This window comes from Serpula lacrymans (genome assembly GCF_000218685.1).
Source record: "Serpula lacrymans var. lacrymans S7.9 unplaced genomic scaffold SERLAscaffold_2, whole genome shotgun sequence".
Classification (NCBI taxonomy): Eukaryota; Fungi; Basidiomycota; class Agaricomycetes; order Boletales; family Serpulaceae; genus Serpula; species Serpula lacrymans.
Window position 1 is genome coordinate 3099700 of NW_006763291.1, and position 20507 is coordinate 3120206.

At 45.7% G+C, this 20507-nt stretch overlaps 5 protein-coding genes across 5 annotated transcripts; 3 read left to right on the forward strand and 2 right to left on the reverse strand.

The window, feature by feature from the left end:
• Window positions 1-318: 318 nt before the first annotated feature.
• SERLADRAFT_458314 (uncharacterized protein) lies at window positions 319-2437 on the reverse strand (the record flags this gene model as incomplete). Its single annotated transcript, XM_007314109.1, has 7 exons — window positions 319-596; window positions 673-1179; window positions 1242-1343; window positions 1397-2050; window positions 2117-2179; window positions 2243-2277; window positions 2334-2437. 3 exons carry the CDS (start codon window positions 1501-1503, stop codon window positions 693-695), a joined length of 696 nt encoding a protein of 231 aa, XP_007314171.1.
• A 102-nt stretch (window positions 2438-2539) lies between these two features.
• On the forward strand, window positions 2540-5649 carry SERLADRAFT_413215 (uncharacterized protein; the record flags this gene model as incomplete). Its single annotated transcript, XM_007314110.1, has 10 exons — window positions 2540-2668; window positions 2742-2913; window positions 2965-3259; window positions 3312-3626; window positions 3680-3838; window positions 3891-4130; window positions 4185-4762; window positions 4810-5077; window positions 5127-5336; window positions 5397-5649. 10 exons carry the CDS (start codon window positions 2635-2637, stop codon window positions 5418-5420), a joined length of 2295 nt encoding a protein of 764 aa, XP_007314172.1.
• A 1191-nt stretch (window positions 5650-6840) lies between these two features.
• Window positions 6841-10499, forward strand: SERLADRAFT_445691 (uncharacterized protein; the record flags this gene model as incomplete). Its single annotated transcript, XM_007314111.1, has 21 exons — window positions 6841-6937; window positions 7134-7297; window positions 7352-7534; window positions 7585-7659; window positions 7711-7778; window positions 7831-7894; window positions 7947-7974; window positions 8027-8279; window positions 8337-8368; window positions 8424-8494; window positions 8559-8732; window positions 8786-8887; window positions 8939-9008; window positions 9064-9135; window positions 9186-9190; window positions 9246-9356; window positions 9404-9530; window positions 9653-9870; window positions 9924-9983; window positions 10044-10262; window positions 10313-10499. The coding sequence occupies 21 exons, from the start codon at window positions 6841-6843 to the stop codon at window positions 10373-10375; spliced, it is 2256 nt and encodes a 751-aa protein (XP_007314173.1).
• A 22-nt stretch (window positions 10500-10521) lies between these two features.
• Window positions 10522-15588, forward strand: SERLADRAFT_445692 (cation-transporting ATPase; the record flags this gene model as incomplete). Its single annotated transcript, XM_007314112.1, has 19 exons — window positions 10522-10586; window positions 10910-11171; window positions 11226-11678; window positions 11737-11863; window positions 11915-12127; window positions 12196-12390; window positions 12447-12581; window positions 12638-12758; window positions 12817-12980; window positions 13031-13311; window positions 13361-13486; window positions 13537-13654; window positions 13708-14231; window positions 14291-14417; window positions 14468-14664; window positions 14718-14854; window positions 14909-15017; window positions 15068-15211; window positions 15265-15588. The coding sequence occupies 19 exons, from the start codon at window positions 10522-10524 to the stop codon at window positions 15469-15471; spliced, it is 3705 nt and encodes a 1234-aa protein (XP_007314174.1).
• Window positions 15589-15706: 118 nt separating this feature from the next.
• Window positions 15707-16092, reverse strand: SERLADRAFT_365925 (uncharacterized protein; the record flags this gene model as incomplete). Its single annotated transcript, XM_007314113.1, has 4 exons — window positions 15707-15741; window positions 15801-15895; window positions 15951-16042; window positions 16090-16092. 4 exons carry the CDS (start codon window positions 16090-16092, stop codon window positions 15707-15709), a joined length of 225 nt encoding a protein of 74 aa, XP_007314175.1.
• Between the last annotated feature and the right edge of the window lie 4415 nt (window positions 16093-20507).

A 20507-nucleotide genomic window follows, 5' to 3' on the forward strand; every position in this document is an offset into this window, starting at 1 on the left:
CAATCATCAGGCGCGTCAACGATACGCGTTTAGACATCACGTGACACCATCGCGGGAGTAAACTCATATTCACCAATCAAGAGTACTTTGAGTAGATACGAACTACAATACTGGATATTTCATCATTTCGCTACCCATTCCGTATCTCAAAGCGCTGTGATGCGATGAATTGGTATGATTAATCAACTCATGACAAACCTTGACCCATTGATACATCGTACTCAAGATCATATCTGCGGTTGTTCCGAGTCCTGACACCGATTACTGTACTGGTAAAAACTTGAATACGATACGAGCGTGGGCCTTTGAAATCTGAAATTGAGAAGAGAAGAAGTGCGTATTGATTATTTGCAACGATCGGCATAACATTGTGACAGGACGGCATAGCTATGTACCTACTCCTAGGACCTTGGACGTATGTGTATTATGTTAGATAATTTATTCGTAGATACGACTTTCATATCGTACTATTAAAGGAACCCAAATTATGGTAATATACCACCATACGACCACCATTCCTGTCTGAAAAATACATATATAGTAAGATAAAGGGTTATCAGCTAGCTTATAGTCAAACGAACAAAATGAAATAAATTCTGTTAATGTGGTAGGGTTGATCGGGACCATCGGGTCAGTTGACCTGGGCGAGGGGGAAAAGAACAAAAAGCTTACGCAAGAGTCTAGAAATAGCATCAAATCAACGGCAGTGGTGTAGACGCTCGCTGCCGGCGACTGGTCCGGTCAGTGATCTCACCTCGAGGGCCAAATGATCCCTGCCATGCTGTGCCGTCAACAGGCAAAGACTCATTAGTGGACGAACGGTGACGCTTCCCCACACGGTGATACGTGAAGTCCTGGGAAGTATGAGGTGCTGCCAGACCGGATCCACGCACAGGGGAAGCTTCTGTGGAAGAGGCCAGGGTACTTCTCAATACATCATTTCTCCAAGTCTCGATAGAGCGCAACGGGTCCTCTGGGGAGAACGCTACAGATTGTCGACCGGTACCGTTGGGAAAACTACACTCGCTAGATCCCCCCTTCGAGGTAGACTCGAGGCTAAAGTCGAAACTGCCCACACCAGTTCCTTCCGTGAAAGTGTCCATGTCCCTCAGCAGCGGCGCAGCTGGTGGAGCCATGCTATTGTCCCACTCAATGGGATAGAAGATGAACTGTGTATCACTATGTTTTCCATCAGACAACGGTTAGTCTGACTGCGACCGCAGCAGATCTGACTGACACACCTTTCATAATGAAGGAATGGGGCACGAGCAGGCTCTGGGGTGGGTAAATTAGTTGTATTTGTTGAAGGGGTCGTGCCAAGCGTGTGCTGAAGGAGAGGAGGACTGATGTATGCCGCTATCTGAGCAAAGTGATACTTGTATGGAAACGAGCTTACATCAGAGAAGAGGTGGGAGTGCCGACAAATGGGCGTCGAAGATCCACTTCCTCCAATGAATCTAAGAAAGCTGGATTAGACACTACGTGTCTCTCTTCGCACACCATGAAATATGAAGAAGCGGCACAAACGGCTCGCGAAAGAAAAGCGTGAAGGGTCGGAAAGGAGAAGAAAGAGAAAACCTGTTATATACACGAAGAGCAGAGTGAGGGAAGTGCGAAGGAGCAGACGCTGCGGAGTTTGTTCAAGGGGTGCGTTACTTGAAAGGTATGGGCGCCAAACCCTTAAAAGGAATATAAGGGAAGCTGTGTAAGTTGCTTGAAATTCAGACTTGCTGTGCTTGTCGTGGAAGAATCACTTATCCTGGCGGGTCCATTCGAGTCACCAAGAAATATCAATACTTGAACAAACGCTATTGCGGGATCTACTAACAAGGGTGGGGGCATTCCTGACTTGAGCATGGTAAGCATAGCTTTCAGTACTTGGACGAGGGTGATGGCATCGCGGACCGTCGTGGAACGCGTTGGCGGATCGGAAAAGCCGTCTGAGAGAGTACATAACACAGTCGTTGGATCCACCTTGTCAAAGTATATGATCGGAAGTGTGCACACATCACATACCACTGCATCAACTTATATCTCACGGAGATGATAGCTGCGCAGATGACCATATGTAAGGAACCAATGCCAACCGCAGAAATCGCAAAGGTCAGAGACGTACGGTTTCAGACATGATCATGCAGTCGGTGCTGTTCCCTCACCGTCATATGTGTGGCAGAGCGAACTAGTGTAGTGAAGGTAATCGATCAGATCATTTCTCTCGTCCAATAGAAATGCCTATGCCCACGGGTTTGTGGTTAGACTCTCCGAGGAAATCAAAGCCTGTACAAGCATGTGTTACGTTTAAGACTATGCCATAAGTCTTTTTCGAGACTCACTATACAATGAGTGGAGGCTGTATACCATGCACTAGCGCTCAGAAAACATACATTTGGCCAAGCATATGGGCGACAATCTTGTCAACGTTTGAGTTTCAAGTTGTGACTTCAATTTACCGGTCACCGAGAGAGTAAAGCCACAACGTTATTTGTCAGTGTTTGTTTTTCTGGTCTGTACCGGTGACCGACGTGTTCAAACGAATTTTAGCAGAGTTCCGTTCAAGCTCTGCGATACCCATTTCACCTCCACACCCTTTACACCCAACAGATAACCCACGTTCACAGATACAGCTTACACGAAATGCTCAACTTTGAAGATGTCGAGGAGAGAGATGGTTAGTCGAGATCCTTGCAATGCTTGAACCCTGATACGACTACCAGTGTCATTTTTTTTAAATATCTTTATAGGCGTACGCTTATCTTGGAACGTTTGGCCATCATCTCGCATTGACGCGACGCGCACTGTGGTTCCCATTTCTGCGTTGTATACTCCATTGAAGCAGAGAGAGGATCTCCCCCCCGTCCTATACGAACCCGTCACTTGCAAACCGCCGTGTCGCGCCATTCTTAACCCTTACTGGTATGTTCTCTATCCTCTGCACCGACGGCACTTTCTCATTCAAATATACAGCCAGATTGATATCAGAGGCAAGCTATGGATATGCCCTTTCTGTCTATCCCGCAACGCTTTCCCACCCCACTACAAAGACATTTCTAACACCAATCTGCCTGCGGAGCTACTGCCCAAATACACTACCATCGAGTACACTCTTTCTAGGCCAGCTCAAGTCCCGCCTATCTTTTTATTCGTCGTCGACACCTGCTTGGACGAAGAAGACTTGAAAGCTCTGCGAGATGCGTTGGTAGTCAGCTTGAGTCTGATCCCTCCCTATGCTCTCGTTGGTCTCATTACCTTTGGGACGATGGTACGTGCTATATTGATTTGCAATGTGTTCAATGAATGAGCAAGTGTCGTAGACTCAAGTTCATGAACTTGGATATGCGGAGTGCAGCAAGTCTTATGTATTCCGTGGAGGCAAGGAATATGCACCCAAGCAAATTCAAGATATGCTTGGGCTTAGTGCGACTACTCGCGCTGCACCTCGCCCTGGTCAACCAATGCCGCAACAGACATTCGGAGCCGCACGTTTCCTTCTGCCAGTACAACAATGTGAATTCCAATTGACTGGCATTCTGGAGGCATTGGCTCGCGACCCCTGGCCTGTCGCAAATGACAAACGTGCGCTACGTTGCACTGGCGTAGCTCTCAGCGTCGCCGTTGGGTTACTCGAGGTTAGTACATGTGACTATTTGTGCATCTCAGAGGCTAATTCACCGGTTTACAGACTACTTTCCCGAACACAGGTGCCCGCATCATGCTGTTCGCTGGAGGACCGGCGACTGAAGGACCGGGAATGGTTGTAAGCAATGAGCTGAAGGAGCCAATACGATCACATCATGACATTGAGCGGGACAGCGTTAAACACTTCAAACGTGCAGCCAAAGTAAATAATTATATACTATTCTTAAACTATGGCTTGATAATTTTCATTGCAGTTCTACGAAGGTCTGGCCAAAAGAGCGTCGAACAACGGACATGCAGTCGATCTGTTTGCCGGATGTTTAGATCAGGTGGGCTTGCTGGAAATGAAGTCTCTTCCAAATTCGACGAATGGGGTTATTGTGTTGTCGGACTCTTTTGCTACATCCATCTTCAAGCAGAGCTTCCTCCGGATATTCAACAAGGACGATCAGGACTTTTTACAAATGGGCTTCAACGCCACGCTCGATGTGCAGGTAATTATTCTATAAATACGAGTCTGCTGATGAGGCTGATTGGTCTATGCACAGACAACGAAAGAGTTGAAGGTCTCGGGACTGATCGGCCATGCTATCTCAGCCGGAAAGAAGTCTGCATGCGTCGGGGAGACGGAGATCGGAATCGGTCAGACGTCCGCATGGAAAATGAATTCAATTACGCCACGTACTTCCGCTGCTGTGTATTTCGAGGTGGTGACACCCGCTGGCCAGGCGTTACAGCCTGGATCACGGGGACTCATACAGTTCGTAACACACTACCAACACTCTTCTGGACAACAGCGACTACGGGTGACCACTATCGCTCGGAACTTTGCAGAGGCAGGCTCGCCCAACATTGCTTCTTCGTTCGATCAAGAAGCAGCTGCAGTACTGATGGCCAGGATCGCGGTGTTCAAGGCAGAGATTGACGACTCACCTGATGTGCTGCGCTGGTTAGACCGTATGCTCATTCGTCTTTGCCAGAAGTTCGCCGATTATAGGAAGGAGGATCCCGCAAGTTTCAGACTGACAGACAATTTTAGTATTTACCCTCAATTCATGTTCCATCTGCGGCGAAGTCAGTTTTTGCAAGTTTTCAACAACAGTCCAGATGAGACTGCATTCTATAGGTTCGTGTTGTCATTTTCCTATCATGTTTTATTCATATGCTTTTCAGGCATATCCTCAACGAAGAAGACGTTAACAACTCTCTTATCATGATTCAACCTACGTTGATGTCCTACACTTTTGACGTTCCCCCTCAACCAGTACTACTGGACAGTGTTTCTATTAAACCAGATGTCATCCTCTTGTTAGACACGTTTTTCCACATTCTTATCTTCCATGGAGAGACGGTTGCCCAATGGAGAAAAGCAGGCTATCAAGAACAAGAAGGATACGAGAACTTCAAAGAACTTTTGGAGACGCCGGTAGCTGATGCGCAGGTTTGTTCTAACCTTTTGATCCCTCTTAACCACTAATACTTGTCATCAGGATCTTCTTGTGGATCGCTTCCCAATTCCTCGTTATATTGTTTGTGATCAGGGTGGAAGTCAAGCACGATTCCTCCTCTCAAAACTCAATCCGTCAACAACGCATATGTCGGCGACTATGTATGGCTCGGCCCAAGGTGCTGGAGCAGGACAAGCTATCTTCACAGATGATGTCAGCTTGCAAGTTTTCATGGAACACTTGAAACGCCTTGTAAGTTCACGTTCGCTTTCCAGCCCTTACTGCAGTCATTATCTAAAACATTTCACGCAGGCTGTCGGTGCCCAAACGAATTGATATGTTTCACGATCGCCTTAGATATGTTTTCTGCTCTATTCCTTTTATTGAGAATCAAGCTTTTCTATTCCTTCGCTCTTCTGGTCCACTGGCATCCTATATTTTTTATATCGTCTTTGTTGGTATCGATAGCTTATGTGGCTTTGTCCATATTCCTATACGCACTTTCTTGAGACGAACTGTAGCTTTCTTCCCCATATCCATGAATGCGAAGTGTTCGTTGGTTCAACTGGTGCCTTACCTCTCGATGTGCAGGCGCTGATGACTGTCTATACCGTGTGTGTCTTGCCTGCCTGCATTGCTCGTGCAGTGTTATATTTTCGTCTTTTGATAAGAGCTTGCATCTTGCATCTTGATCCGACCCCCTTGACATGTAGTGTGTAGCGTTTGATGGCCCCAAAACCAGAGTACCTAACGACTGTGACAGTCGTGTACTAGGATGCTGGTATCAGGATTGGAGAGTGTAGTCTTTCAGATGCGGCACTATCATGCACACCGGTGTCGCTCAGATCATTACATTGACACTTGAATGAAGTTGTTAGATGGACCAGCATTCTGAGTGAGGTTACTCCTGTTATAGTATGCGTGCCCCTGAAGCTGACTCTGAATTTGAATATTTCTCCTTAAATGATCATTCAAACTGGCTCTTTTCACTTGCATCTTTCAACCTGCATCTCATGATCGCGATAAAGAATATGGTTGATGACAGCCGTGCCATGATTCTAAGGTTTAACTTCCTCGGACCATTCAAACTTCCTAATCGGATCATGCTATTGCGCTACGAAGATTTATAAGACCCAGAAGGTACAGTTCTATAAACATCCACACGAAACATTACTGAGTCTTAGTATGGCATTCTGCACTTGATGCAATTATAGTATACCAATTTCGATATCGTTTTACGAGGAACACGCCTTATTTGATACGCCCGTTCAAATCTGTCGCAATGCCTGTAAGGACTGGGCTGTCATAATATGCATGTGGAACTCGTCTGCATGGCCGGTCCGGTGGCTTTTCATCAAGTATCCGTACGGCAGATATAGACGGACTCTTATTATGCAGCTATCGAACTTCTTGAAAGGAGTATGAACTGAGACGAACGTGTAGCAATATCCAGTTCGACACGTATGGCAGTATACTACTAGCTCAGCTCAACGTGCTAATTGCCGCGGCGCGGAACTGTACTTTGCGGTGCGATCGTAAAAGCGATAGTACTCTCGATGGTACTAGTAATAGATCCACCAGACACGGACTTCTTCGAAGGACGGGAAAATGGATGCGTGCCTCAGCCCACATGGACCAAGGCTCTATCAAGTCATAGAATTCTCATACATTGTAGCTATTATCGTTTCTCCCCAAATCACGCATATGTGCCTCTAAATGTCGTTATCTCTCTTCGGGAGCATCCAAGAAGCGAGAAATGCTTAAAGGATTCACCACCTCGCATCAACACACACACTCGTCCGCGTTCAACCTTTCGACTCAGACTGGTACACGATTGGGTATCGCCACTCATGGTTTCTTATCCCCAGGGCGAACAGCCGACCACCAAGTCGAGTTCAGATGCTATTCAACCTGCTTTCGTAGATGCTGCCGCTCACTATGATCATTCACGGGAGGGAATACCATACGACAGCAAGGAGTTTGCATTGATAGAGAAAGATACTGGCGCCGATTCAGAAAAGGAATCTGAATTATACTATGGCGATCCAGACGCAGACGACGTTGTCCTGGTAAATGGCGAGCCGGTCGTCTCCTCAGGAAAGGATGTATCGCGCTATCTGATAGACCTACGCGATGATGGAGATCCAGCTTTAACTTTCCGGTCACTTTTTATCGGAACCGTGTTTGCTGGTCTCGGCGCTGCACTTAGTCAGGTACGTCCCATGTCATTTACAGAGGTTTCACAATATTCACTTCCCTTGCTATAGATATATATGCTGAAGCCAGTACAAGTTACCGTGTCTATGGTCTTTCTCCTTTTGCTCATTTACAGTGTCGGGTTGGCTTGGGCTAAATTCTTACCTGGGAGGTCTACAGTTGAACATACTCGACTGGCATGGCTGGGTTCCACCATTGAATTCATAAATCCGGGTGAATTCCAACTGAAAGAAGTGCGTATAGGTACTATAATTTCAAGAAGCTGACTGAATTTAACACATAGCATGTCATCTCTGCATTGGTGGCTTCAACGGCATCATATGGAAGTACGGCCGTCCAAAACTTTGCTGTGCAGCGGGTATGTTGTCGATCATGAATTTTGTACTTCTTCATATTAATTTTCGTGTAGTTGTATTATAATACCAATGTTGGGGCAACCACGGCTGTTCTTGCGACTTTTTCCACGGCATGCTTCGGGTATGCATATTTCGTTTTGTCATTGCTATATCAAGTCTTGAGCTGAAATTAGATATGGACTGGTCGGCTTACTACGCCCTTTGACCGTTTATCCGAGTGAAATGGTGTACTGGAGTGTAAGCAGCTGTAACATAGCATATGAAAGCGAAACTGATATCAATCCATAAGAATCTCCCAACAGTCTCTATATTTCAAGGTTAGAAGCTCACCGACAATGTTTTTTATTGCTATTAATTTCTTTGGGTCAGCTTTGCATTTTGATTCCGCTGCTAATAACAAGCGGGTCAAGCTTTTTTGGTCAGCATTTATCGGAATGTTCCTTTACGAGCCCATACCATCCTATATTTTCCCTTATCTAAATGGTTTTAACATCTTCTGCCTTGCCTCCCAAAAGGCCTCGGCGAAGACCCAAAACCTCTTCACGAATCTTTTCGGTGGCGCGGAGGCTAACGAAGGTTTGGGCCTCCTGAGTCTATCGTTTGACTGGCAATATATTACGTCGTCAGTAATCTATCATGTTTCTTGATTCATGTTGTTGACTTTTTCCATTTGTTCTAGTACATTCATGAGTTTGCCCATCACTCAACAAGGTATCGTACTGCACCACTAAACGTGCACGCAAATGACATACTTTGAACTGGACAGCGAACTCGTGGATTGGCTATGCCCTCTGCTATATCATCTTCATGGTGATCTATTACACTAATACGTGGAATGTACGTATTTCTCAAGTCTAAGAAATATCTGCATGTGAAGCCTATCTCATTTGGTAAACAACAGTCGCTGGCTTTCCCAATGATATCGACATCGATATTCTCCTCAAACGGCTCTATCTATGATCAGTCAGCTGTATTTGGATCAACCTTCCAACTCAATCAAACTGCACTGGACGAAATCGGCTTACCAGCGTTAACAGGTTCTAACGCCTGGGCCAACCTAACTGCTAATCTTTCGGTAACTGGATATTTTTTATTCAACACCAATCGTAATACACACCCTTTTTATAGATCGGTGGTCTGATTGCCCACTGTATATTTTTCTGGGGCCCTTACGTGAAGGAATCCTTTCAGCAGTCTCGGAACAAAACTCAACCTGATCCTCACTGGAAGGTAGGCATCAAAATATACCTACTTGGCGGCATACACTAAGAGTTATCACAGGCTATGCAGAAATACGATGAATGCCCTTGGTGGTGGTATCTAATTTTACTGGGCCTTGCATTTTTTGCTGGCAAGTTGAAGGGACTTTTCTCTTCTGTACAGCTGACACAACTGGAACTTTATAGGCTTGATCGTTGTCTTGAAAGGGCAGACTACGTTACCTTGGTGGTCCTTCTTAGTGGCTCTGATTCTGGGAGGTAAGTAAGTTTGATCGATCGTGTAAAGCATTCGCTAAACGAGGTTACAGCTTTTGTTACGGTGAGTATCGTAGAAATACATGCACGGAGATACTTACTCTGTACTCTAGCCATTTTCCACACTACTTTTTGCTCGCATGGGAAACGGTGTCGCTACTCAACAACTGATGAAGATGATTGCAGGACTTATAAACCCTGGAAGACCTGTGGCAAACCTTTATGTACGTGTTTAGATGGCTTGTTTATTTTCGAATACTCATAGTTGTAGTTCTCCATGTGGAGCCACGATATTGTTGGGCAATCCATCGAGCTGGCTGGCGACCTAAAAATGGGGCAGTACCTGAAAGTACCTCCCCGTGCGATGTTCTTGACTCAAGTCTGGGGCACCATTGTTGGTGAGCTTGAATACTATAGATTGATATCACGAGTTGCTTATTTGTCGTAGGGGCGATCGTTAATTATGGCAAGTACCTGGAAATTTTGAATATTAGCCCTGTTGTCTAAGCTTATACCATAGTTGTGATGGTTTCAATCGTCGATGCCCAGCGCGAAATTCTCATCAATCCTGTGGGAAATGATGTATGGAGCGGCCAATATATTCAGACTCTTAATAGCGGTGCTGTCACATGGTCTCTTGCGAAGGATTTGTACGGACAAAACGGCCCTTATTTCGTTATCCCTTTGAGTTTACTCATCGGGGTGGTGCCTACGTTTATTCAATGGCTCATCTCCAAGGTGCGTTGTTAATTATACGATGATAGCAGACTAGCCCAACTTGTGAATGTTAGCGATGGCCTATGATTGGACCAGTGAAGGTGGATTCAGTCATATTGCCCATAATTTATATGGTATGTACAATTTTGGTCCTATGGCCGAATAGAATCAAGTAATGACTTGTTTCCTTTTAGTATTCATCCTGGATGTCGTCCGGGGTCAGCTCAATAATCTTATCATCTGTCATCGTGGGACTAGTCTCACAAATATGGCTTCGAAAACATCACCCGGGTTGGTTCAGAAAATACAATTATATCCTCGGTGGTGCGCTCGATGGTGGCGCCCAAGTCATGATTTTCATTTTGTCGTTTGCTGTATTCGGGGCTGCCGGGAAGGTTAACCCTTTCCCTACCGTAAGAACCATTTACCGCCATGTAGAATATATGCTGATCGTTTCTTATAGTGGGCAGGTAATCCTGGAACTGGAAATGTGGACTATTGTAATGGTAACGGCGCTTTGGACTGAGGAATAAATACATACAAATGAAACGGTTACATGGGACTCAGTTGATATATACACGGCTGTATCCATGTTTGTACAGTACTTGTAACACTATCCATACACTAGATAACGAAATTGTAAACTTGAACGTGAACTGTAGATGAACATCGATGAATCCTTCTAGTGTACTCAACTGCAGTGGAATCGGAACTGTTACTAAAATAAGTATGATTACGTAATTGAGGCACCGAGCACCGGCGGCTGAGTTTTTCTGGAAAGACGCCGTATATTTTGCCAACGTATACACGTTTCCCAGCGCCAACGATATCCTTGTCTGGTCCTTCCTTCCGCAAGATAGAAGGCCTCTTTCCCCCCAACGTCCCACTTGTATGTAACATCAGCTTCTGGGAAGTCCTTTCAAGTTTGACAAGCCTCATTTAGGTTTCGCTTCACGTTCGCCAGTGAGGGAGACGGAGCATCATACTGCTGTTCAAGTACAGCTCAATATGTCAGTGACATATATTTGCTGACTTACAACCAACTGATTTCTTGCAATAGGGCTCCTGTAACCGTCAAATCTTCCGAAATATCAAGAGCCAGTCTGCACGTTGCTCTTCCTTGGTACACGCACGTGTACTCGATTCCATTTCTTTCGTTGTACCCTCTCCTAGCATACGCTTACTATGTTAAGTATGATGATTGGTTGAAGAGTGAAGAGTGGACCTTCTTAGCCTGCGTATCACTAGGAGCTGGTCACGCTCTCAGCTTCTTGGTTACACGATGGAGTGCTGGCGCTAAAGCTTGGGTAACGACCCGCAAGGTACGCGTGATATGTTCTCTATCAGTAAAAAAGCTGACCCTCGCATGAATGAAGGCTTATTCTCTAGAAGAAGCCGACTGCATACGCTTGGTACCTCACGTCCATCGTGGTCAAGGCGACATCGTGCCTCTCGACAAGAAAATCCGTTCAGACCCCAGGTCCTACACTTTCAGCTATCAGCGAGACACTTATGTCATTTCCACAACGTCGCCGATATCTTTCACTTTATTACCTTATCCTTCGACCCATTGCCCACCTCTGTCGTCGTTCACTGCCCCGTCTGGTTTGCGCGCTTCAGAAATTCCACCGCTAACATCTTTATACGGCAAGAATGAATTCAACATCCCTATTCCGTCCTTCTCAGAGCTGTTCGGTGAACACGCTACTGCACCATTCTTCGTATTCCAGATCTTCTGCGTCGCACTATGGTGTTTGGATGAATACTGGTATTATAGTCTGTTTACGCTGTTCATGTTAGTCATGTTCGAGTGTACCGTCGTCTGGCAGGTAAGCCTCTGTGCGACTTCGGTGCATAACATACAGTTGACCAACAACTGTTCATCAGCGGGTGAAAACATTGACCGAGTTCCGCACAATGTCGGTTGCCCCGTATGCTATCCAGTGTCTTCGGAACTCCAAGTGGGTAACGATCCAAAGCGATGAACTTCTGCCGGGTGACGTAGTGTCCATCGGTGAGCCGTTTTTATCTCTCCGTGCCACGTCTTCTCAGTAGAAGTATGTAGCTCGTCAGCAGTCGGAGACGACCGTTCCTGCAGACATCCTACTCGTGCAAGGTACTTGCATTGTTAACGAGGCCATGCTTTCGGGCGAATCAACGCCTTTACTTAAGGAGTCCATTCAACTTCTGGAGAGCTCGGATAAAATGGACGTCGATGGCGCGCATAAGAACGCAGTCTTATTTAGCGGCACCAAAGTTCTACAAGCCAGCCCTACAGGTGCAGATAGTGCATTATATGATAGACGATCCTGGTACTTACGTTGATGATTAAAGGACAAGGACAAGTGTCCGCCAGCACCCCTGATGGTGGTTGTCTTGGTGTCGTGTTGCGAACTGGATTTGGTACCGCTCAAGGGCAGCTTGTCAGGACGATGATTTTCTCTACTGAGCGTGTGTCTGCCAACAATCTGGAATCGTTCTTGTTTATTGGATTTTTACTTATATTTGCCATTGCGGCAAGTTGGTATGTTTGGGTTAAAGGTTCGTTCCTAATTCAAGTTCTGTGCGGTATATTTATTACTCTATGTCGCATATAGGAATCGAAAGGGACTTGAAGAAATCCAAGCTTCTTCTTGATTGCGTTCTCATTATTACAAGTGTCGTTCCTCCCGAACTGCCCATGGAATTATCCTTAGCAGTCAATGCCTCGTTGGTTGCTTTGTCCAAGTTTGGTGAGTTGTGTTTGCATCCCAAGATAACTTCCTTTCCCAACAGTCTTTCTCCTTAGCGATCTTCTGTACTGAGCCGTTCCGCATTCCATTTGCTGGAAGGGTTGATGTGTGTTGCTTCGACAAGACCGGTACGATCACCGCCGAAAACCTAGTCCTTGAGGGTATCGCTGGCATCGAGTTCGTATATACCACTAGTTATCATCCCGACATCACTTGGCTAACTTACTAACAATAGTGCCTCTGATAAACGCAAATTGGTTGACGTCAAAGACTCGAGTAAGCAGACAACACTTTGTCTTGCTGCTGCACATGCGTTGGTCCGCCTGGACGACGGCACTGTTGTAGGGGACCCCATGGAAAAAACCACTTTGGAAGCACTGGACTGGAAATTGACTAAAGGCATGTCGTTCCATTTAAATAAAATATCATTCTCTAATGTTCATATCCAGGTGACCAAATTGCACCAAGTTCATCGTCGGCACCCAATGCTGCCAAGATTTACATTCGTCGTCGCTTCCAATTTTCTTCTGCGTTGAAGCGCATGTCTACTATCTCAACTTTACCTAGTGGAAAGTGTCTCGTTGCTGTTAAAGGTGCTCCTGAGACTATCAAGGGCATGTTAGCGGAAATCCCAGAATGGTATGATGAAACATATAAGTGGTATACAAGGCGAGGAAGTCGCGTATTGGCTCTAGGTACCAAAGAACTAGACAGCATGGGGATTGAAAAGGTATGTCATCAGCCAGGCCATAGTCCGTTTTTCATCTGATTGCCTCCAGATCAACAAAGTTCTTCGTGAAGATATCGAGAGTAGACTGAACTTTGCTGGCTTTTTAGTATTCCACTGTCCTCTCAAACCAGACGCAGTGGAATCGTTGAAAATGCTGGCCGACTCGTCTCACCGTGTAAGCATACTCATGCGCTTTACTTCTTTCGTTACTCACCTCATTCCTAGTGCATCATGATCACTGGCGACAACCCTCTGACTGCCGTACATGTTGCACGTGATGTGGAGATCGTTGATCGGGATGCTTTGATCTTGGACTTGAGAGAGAATCCTGCGCATGAAGCTGGTATTGTCTTTTCTCATGATAGTAACCCGGTTTTCTTATAACTATTCTTCCAGACTTGACATGGCGCAACGTGGACGAAACGAAAATCATTCCTGTCGACCCTTCAGAGCCTTTGGACAAATCTCTGCTTGAACAATACGATATATGTGTTACGGGAGCTGCCATGAAGCAATTTGTGTCTCGTCCTAGCTGGAACGACCTCGTGCAACACACATGGGTTTACGCTCGTGTTTCTCCTTCCCAAAAGGAGTTCATTCTCACTAGCTTTAAAACTCTTGGATACACTACTCTTATGGCTGGAGATGGTACAAACGATGTCGGTGCACTAAAGCAAGCCCATATTGGTGTTGCCTTACTCGATGGGACACCCGAAGATCTGCAGAAGATTGCTGAACACCAGAGAATCGAGCGCATCAAAAAGGTATACGAAAGTCAACTGAAGATTTCAGCTCGGTTCGGTCAAGTTCCACCTGCGGTGCCGCCTGCTATCGCACACCTGTATCCGGACGTAGTTGAAGCACAGAAGAAAGCGGTTGAGGATCTGCAAGTGGCAAGGAAAAAGAACCCTATGGAGAAGGTGAATATCTCACAGGAGGTGGAACGTTATCCAATGTTGACGCTCTTCAACGCCTTTAGTTTGACCTCAACTCTATCACCGATAAGTTGGCGGATATGGAGGGTGACGATGAAACTCCTCAGATTAAACTTGGAGATGCATCTTGTGCGGCACCTTTCACGTCCAAGCTATCTCATGTTGCTGCCAGTGAGTGTGTTGACTTCATAGACGATACAAATATACTAATGCGGGTTTAGTAACGCATATTATCAGGCAAGGCCGCTGCACACTTGTGGCTACTATTCAAATGTATAAGATTCTCGCATTAAATTGCTTGATCACTGCATACAGTCTGAGCGTACAGTATCTTGACGGTATCAAGTTTGGTGATTATCAGGTGACAGTGACGGGTATGTTGATGTCCGTTTGTTTCTTATGTATCTCTCGCGCCAAGGTCTGTAGTAATATGCTATTCGGTGGCAAAATTTTTACTGATGTTCGGTGTAGCCTGTTGAAAAGCTGTCTCGCGAACGACCCTTGGGCAATATCTTCAACTTATATGTCCTCCTCTCTGTCTTGCTGCAGTTCGCCCTTCATATCGTTTCCCTTGTCTACATCACCAACCTGTCTCACACGCTTGAACCGTAAGTTCTTACTATGCATTCTCCGAGATACGGTATAACAAAACATTCTATTAGGCCTGGTATCATTGACCTTGAAGCAAAATTCGAACCTAGTTTACTGAATACTGCTATTTATCTTTTGGGCCTTTCCCAACAGGTTTCAACTTTTGCCATTAACTTCCAGGCAAGTACATTTGTGGAAGTTCAAAGGATGGTACTAAAACATACTATTAGGGTCGGCCATTCCGTGAGGGAATTCGAGAAAATTCGACCTTGTGGTGGGGTCTTGTCCTGGCTGGTGGTGTCGCATTCTCTGGTGCTACCGATTTTATGCCTGAATTAAACCGGTGGCTACAAATAGTAGAAATGGAAGGATCGGTATGTCTTGTATGAACATATTATTATTCCCCAGCTCACCGGCATACCCTTAGTTCAAGTTCAGGTTAACGAGTATCATGATAGCGGACTTTGTTGGCTGCTGGTTGATTGAGATCACCTGCAAGAAGCTTTTCGCAGATCTTGAACCCAAAGAAATGATCACTCGAGGTCGCGAACGGAGAGAACAGAGACGGCGGGAGCAAGCGCAAGCTCATTTATTGGCAGAGGCGACTGCAGTGAACGAGAAGAAGATTCAATAGTCGGTGATACTACAATGTCTGGCTTTATCAATATTATAGATTTTCCTTATTACTCTAAAGTAGAGAATGATTTGAGTATGCAAGACATCAATAGCCTCCTTTCACGGGCTAAAATACTTTTGGGGATGATGATGCAAAGTAATCAGGATGGACGAGTTGTGCCAGAAGGTAAATGACCGAGATACATAACAGCGAAATTGAAAATGCCAATAACAATATATTCTATGGCTACAGCTTAGTAGTTAGCTTTATCCTTCGTGCGCTCCATAGCTGGGGTACGTGACCTGTTAATACAAGACTACACACGAACAGACCCAGTTCAGACTTACGATTGTAGTGTAGGAGCTTTTCAATCAAGTCTACATGTGTGAGGACCATCCGCCGACAACAGTACCGCTTCAATTGCAGTTCATCCAGAGCGTCACTTTCAATGATGAGTCAGATGAGGACCACTGGAATAATTACAGGATATAGCTTACCCTTCACTCATATCGTTTGCAAGAAGCTCTAAGTAGGCATTCCATTTGTCACCGATAACCTTTCCGCATGAGAAACACCTGACTGGGATAATCTGGACAGAGTCAGTAAAACAAGATTATAGAAAACCCCGATGCTCACCATGTTGGTGGTGCGGAAGAGACTTGGAAAAGTGTGGGAGCGTGAGATATTGGGCATGTGACCCCGCGTAAGCACGTGCTCTCGCGACACCGTGTCTCCTGAGTTGGATTGGCTCTGAACGCGCCTTGCAGCACAACGGCAACCATGAGCGCGAGCTTTGAGCTTCAAGACGAGCTACAGGCCCTGCAAGACCTCGAAACATACGATATCCAGAATGAACACGATATACATTCCTCAGATCCCGCACATCTCCTTGAAGGTCGCTTTGTCCTTATTTTTGAGGATGAGCATGTCTGACTTTTTACTTCCAGGAGCCGTCGAATCTGTTGCAGAGTCATCGGAGGCCATTACGGATGCGCAGACTTTTGATATATTTCGGAGCTTGCTCAAGTATGCAGATGCAGTTCCAGGACCAGTCATGAGCAAATTACTCGACTCAATTTCGTCTGGTTTCGCTGCTCAGATAGACGCTACAATCAGAGATGTTGAGGAAGAAGATCAGCAAACGTTTATGGCTCATAAACTTCCGCTAGAGATGTACTCATTTTTGTTACACTGGTTTGTCTCCGCGGCGGAGAAGGTGAAATCCAATGGCGAAGAGGAAGCTGCTCCGCCTCCATCAAAGTCGCGTCGTGGAAGAGGGGGGAAAGCTGCTGCTTCACGATCCGCAGCCTCACGACGGACAGAAGCATGGACATGGATAGATCAGATACCACATACACTCGCCTTGATCAGCAAAGCTCTCAGACTCAAAACTCACCGCATATGGCTCACTAGTCCGGAGAGGGATGCATTCATTTCGTGAGCAGAATATTATTACCTGGATTATTAGAAATATCTTACTTATAACGCTAAAGATGCCTCACACGACCAGCCTACCACATCATTGAAACGGAACAATATATGAAATCTCAACCCATAAAGCTAGGTGTTTACAAAGTCATTTGTCTTGCCGTAAAGCACCACGGGCACGCGCTTGCAGCACAAATCAGTATCATGCAGTCACTTCAATATTACGAACACCTTTCGGAACCCATGGCGGAATGTTTAACAGTTCTTGCAAAGGAGTTTGATCACGCACAGTTAGGCGACGAAATACTGCGAGAAATATCGGGGAAGACGTTCAGTGGCCAGGATACTAAAGGACCCAGGGCGTTCTCGAAGTTTTTGGTGAGGTACAGCGAACTAGCACCTAGATCCGTTTTGAAACAAATCAGCTTGTTATTGGCCCATCTGGATTCCGAGGTGAGCAGTATAAAATATAGCAAGCTAGCTTTTTTGACAAATGTTCACAGTCGTATCCTATGCGAATGGCGTTGGTGGAGGTCATAGGTTCTCTTATCCGTGAACTTGCGCTATCCGCAGACCTTGCAGCTGACGCCGCTCAATCTCAGAAGCAGCTTGATGGTCTATATGAACTGCTCGTCTCACGGACGCTAGACCTATCTTCATATGTTCGTTCCAAAGTTCTCGCCACGCTGTCAAAACTATGCGATTTGCCCGTGAAATTCCCAAAACAACGACTCAAGATCACGAGGGCCGCTGTTGCAATGTTAGACGACAAAGCTGCCAGTGTGCGGAAGGGAGCCATATCGCTCATTGTGAGACTCGTAGTAACACACCCCTACGGGCTGATGCACGGCGGACTTCTTGGCCTCGCTGAGTGGGAGGATAGATACGCAGAGGTGAAAAAAGAACTCGAGAAAGTTGAAGGTGCAGTTGGTAAAGCGGTGGAGAGGGAAGGCGATAGTGATGACCAGCAAACTGATAAGGAGGATGAGGGAGATGAAGATGAAGATGAAGATGATGACGGTGAAGATGAAGAAGGTGAAGACCAAGATGAGCACGAAGATGAAGACGATGCTGATGGGGACGCTGAACACGATGGTCCCAAGAAGAAGAAGAAGGTCACCAAATCTAAAAAGTAGGCCTTCAGGACCATCTATGCGAACTATAAATGACTGTCTTCATTTCCAGGAAAAAAGTGAAGTCAGATAATGACATGGATGTGGATGTCGAGTCACAAGAAGAAGCTGATGAAGACGTTGACATGGATGAAGAGGAAGATGACAGTAATCATGCCAATGCGAAAAACAAGAGAACAAAGAAGAAAGAGAAAAAGAAACCGCGCAAGTCATATCTGAACATGGCCGCGCTTGCTTCTGAACAAGAGGCCTTGGCCGCTTTGGAGTCCAACCAGATTCTACACCTTCGATTGAGGAAAAAGTATTACGCGGAAGCCCTGAATTTCATCAGAATGGTAGAGGGTGCGACAGACATGATCACCCAACTTCTAGGAAGTACGAACAAAGCGGAAGTGCTGGAGTCGATGGAATTCTTCAGAGTTGCTTGGGAATATCAGTTTGACAGTGCAGAGGTAAGGATCCTCAACCCTATCTCCTGTCTCTTTGATTTACAATACTTATATCGAACAGAAAGGAATCAAGCGCATGCTGCATCTCATCTGGGCAAAGGACAATAACTCGACGTCGGAAGAAGGCAAAGAACTGAAAGGTGTTCGTTCAAGGCTGCTTGAGTGCTATCGAAGTCTGTATTTTGAACCTCTCCCTGACATGGAGCCAAAGCAACAAGTTAACAGAATAGCAAAGAACATGATTGAGTGCGTATATGTCTTGACCAGAATATGACCAGTTTCGCTGATAGAACAATAAAGGTTAACCTATGATGCCACCTTGGCCGAACTGACCAGTTTGGAAGAAATGCTGAGGTCAATGATGGATGACGGACAGATCCATCAGGACGTCATATCAAAACTTTGGCAGGTCTACAGTACGGTGTTCTTTTTATGGTTGGTATCGAAATTTTAAAAAACGTACAGGCTCGGATAGACCATTACCGAAGTCACAACGTCGGGGCGCTATCATTGTCATTGGGATGTTGGCACTGGCCAAGAGAAGTGTTGTAACTGACAGGGTTGATACTTTACTTAAAGTGGGACTCGGGCCTCTCGGCAAGGTGAGTGGGCATGTTCTGTTATACCTGTCAGTCAGCTGAGTATTGAGGGATATAGGTTGATTTAACTCTAGCGAGGTACACATGTCTGGCTCTTCAACGTCTAAATGGAAGTGCGAAGAAAATAAAAGGTCAGCGTTGATTTTCTTCACCGATATGGTTATCTTTGACCATGAATCAGGCTCGCTTCTTGATAAAAACCTTCGCATTGAGATGGATAATGCTATTTTCCGCAAATTGCAAGACACGGTCGAACATCCTTGTCGGTCAAAAGAATGGTTCGGTTTAGCCGAACAGGCCATCAACACAGTCTACGCGCTCGGAGAGCATCCTGATGAACTATGCAACGATTTGATAAAAAACCTCACCAGACGTGCATTCGCGCGGCGACCTCAGGATGAACAGTCGTTATCATCTCGAGGGCAAGATCCAGACGCGATGGATGAGGATTCCGCTCCACCAGCTTCAGCAGCACCGCCAGCTTCCATAGCTCCGCCAGCTTCCGTCGCTCCATCTACTCAGGCGTCACATATGTCGCATTCTCAAAACTCAAGCAAAGATGGAGAGAGGGATACAGGAGAAGCCTTTCATTTAAGCCAGCTTTTGTTCGTTGTTGGTCACGTTGCCATCAAACACATCGTCTTCTTGGAATTAGTAGAGAGGGAATGGAAACGTCAGAAAGACGAGAAACAAGCAGGTATGAGTTTTTCTAAACCACTTAATTATGAGACCCCTGATCAAAGCATTTCAGCCGATAAACTGGCCGTAGGGAATGGCACACCCGACAAAGCCTCTAAAGATGGGGAGGAGCTAGACCAAGTCGCTGGTAATGCCGAAGACGAGATAGGCGAGCGGATAGCGGGTGTTCGAGAGACTGAGCTTCTTTATGGACCCGAATCACTGTTGGCAATCTATGGGCCCATGATCGTCCATATTTGTGGCAGTCCCCACAGATTCAAGGTAAGATAAAATCGTATGAACATTAACATCTACTGACTGACTGATCACTCGCGTAGAATCGTACCTTAAGAGCGGCAGCTACACTGTCTTTCAGTAAATTCCTCTGTGTCAGCTCTCAATTCTGTGACCAACATCATCGGCTATTGTTCAAGATTCTCGAGACGTCAAAAGATGCAAATATCCGGAGCAATATTGTTATTGCACTTGGAGATGTCGCAGTCTCGTTCAGTAATATAATTGACGAGAATAGCAACGAACTTTACAAAGGTCTCTCTGACGGGGATCTGGTCGTCAAAAAAAACACCCTGATGGTGCTTACCCATCTAATTTTGAATGGAATGATCAAAGTGAAAGGTCAGCTGGGAGAAATGGCTAAATGCCTAGAGGACGAGGAACCGCGGATAGCTGACCTTGCGAAGTTGTTCTTCACTGAATTATCAACGAAGGAGAATGCGATCTACAACAACTTGCCTGATGGTATGCAA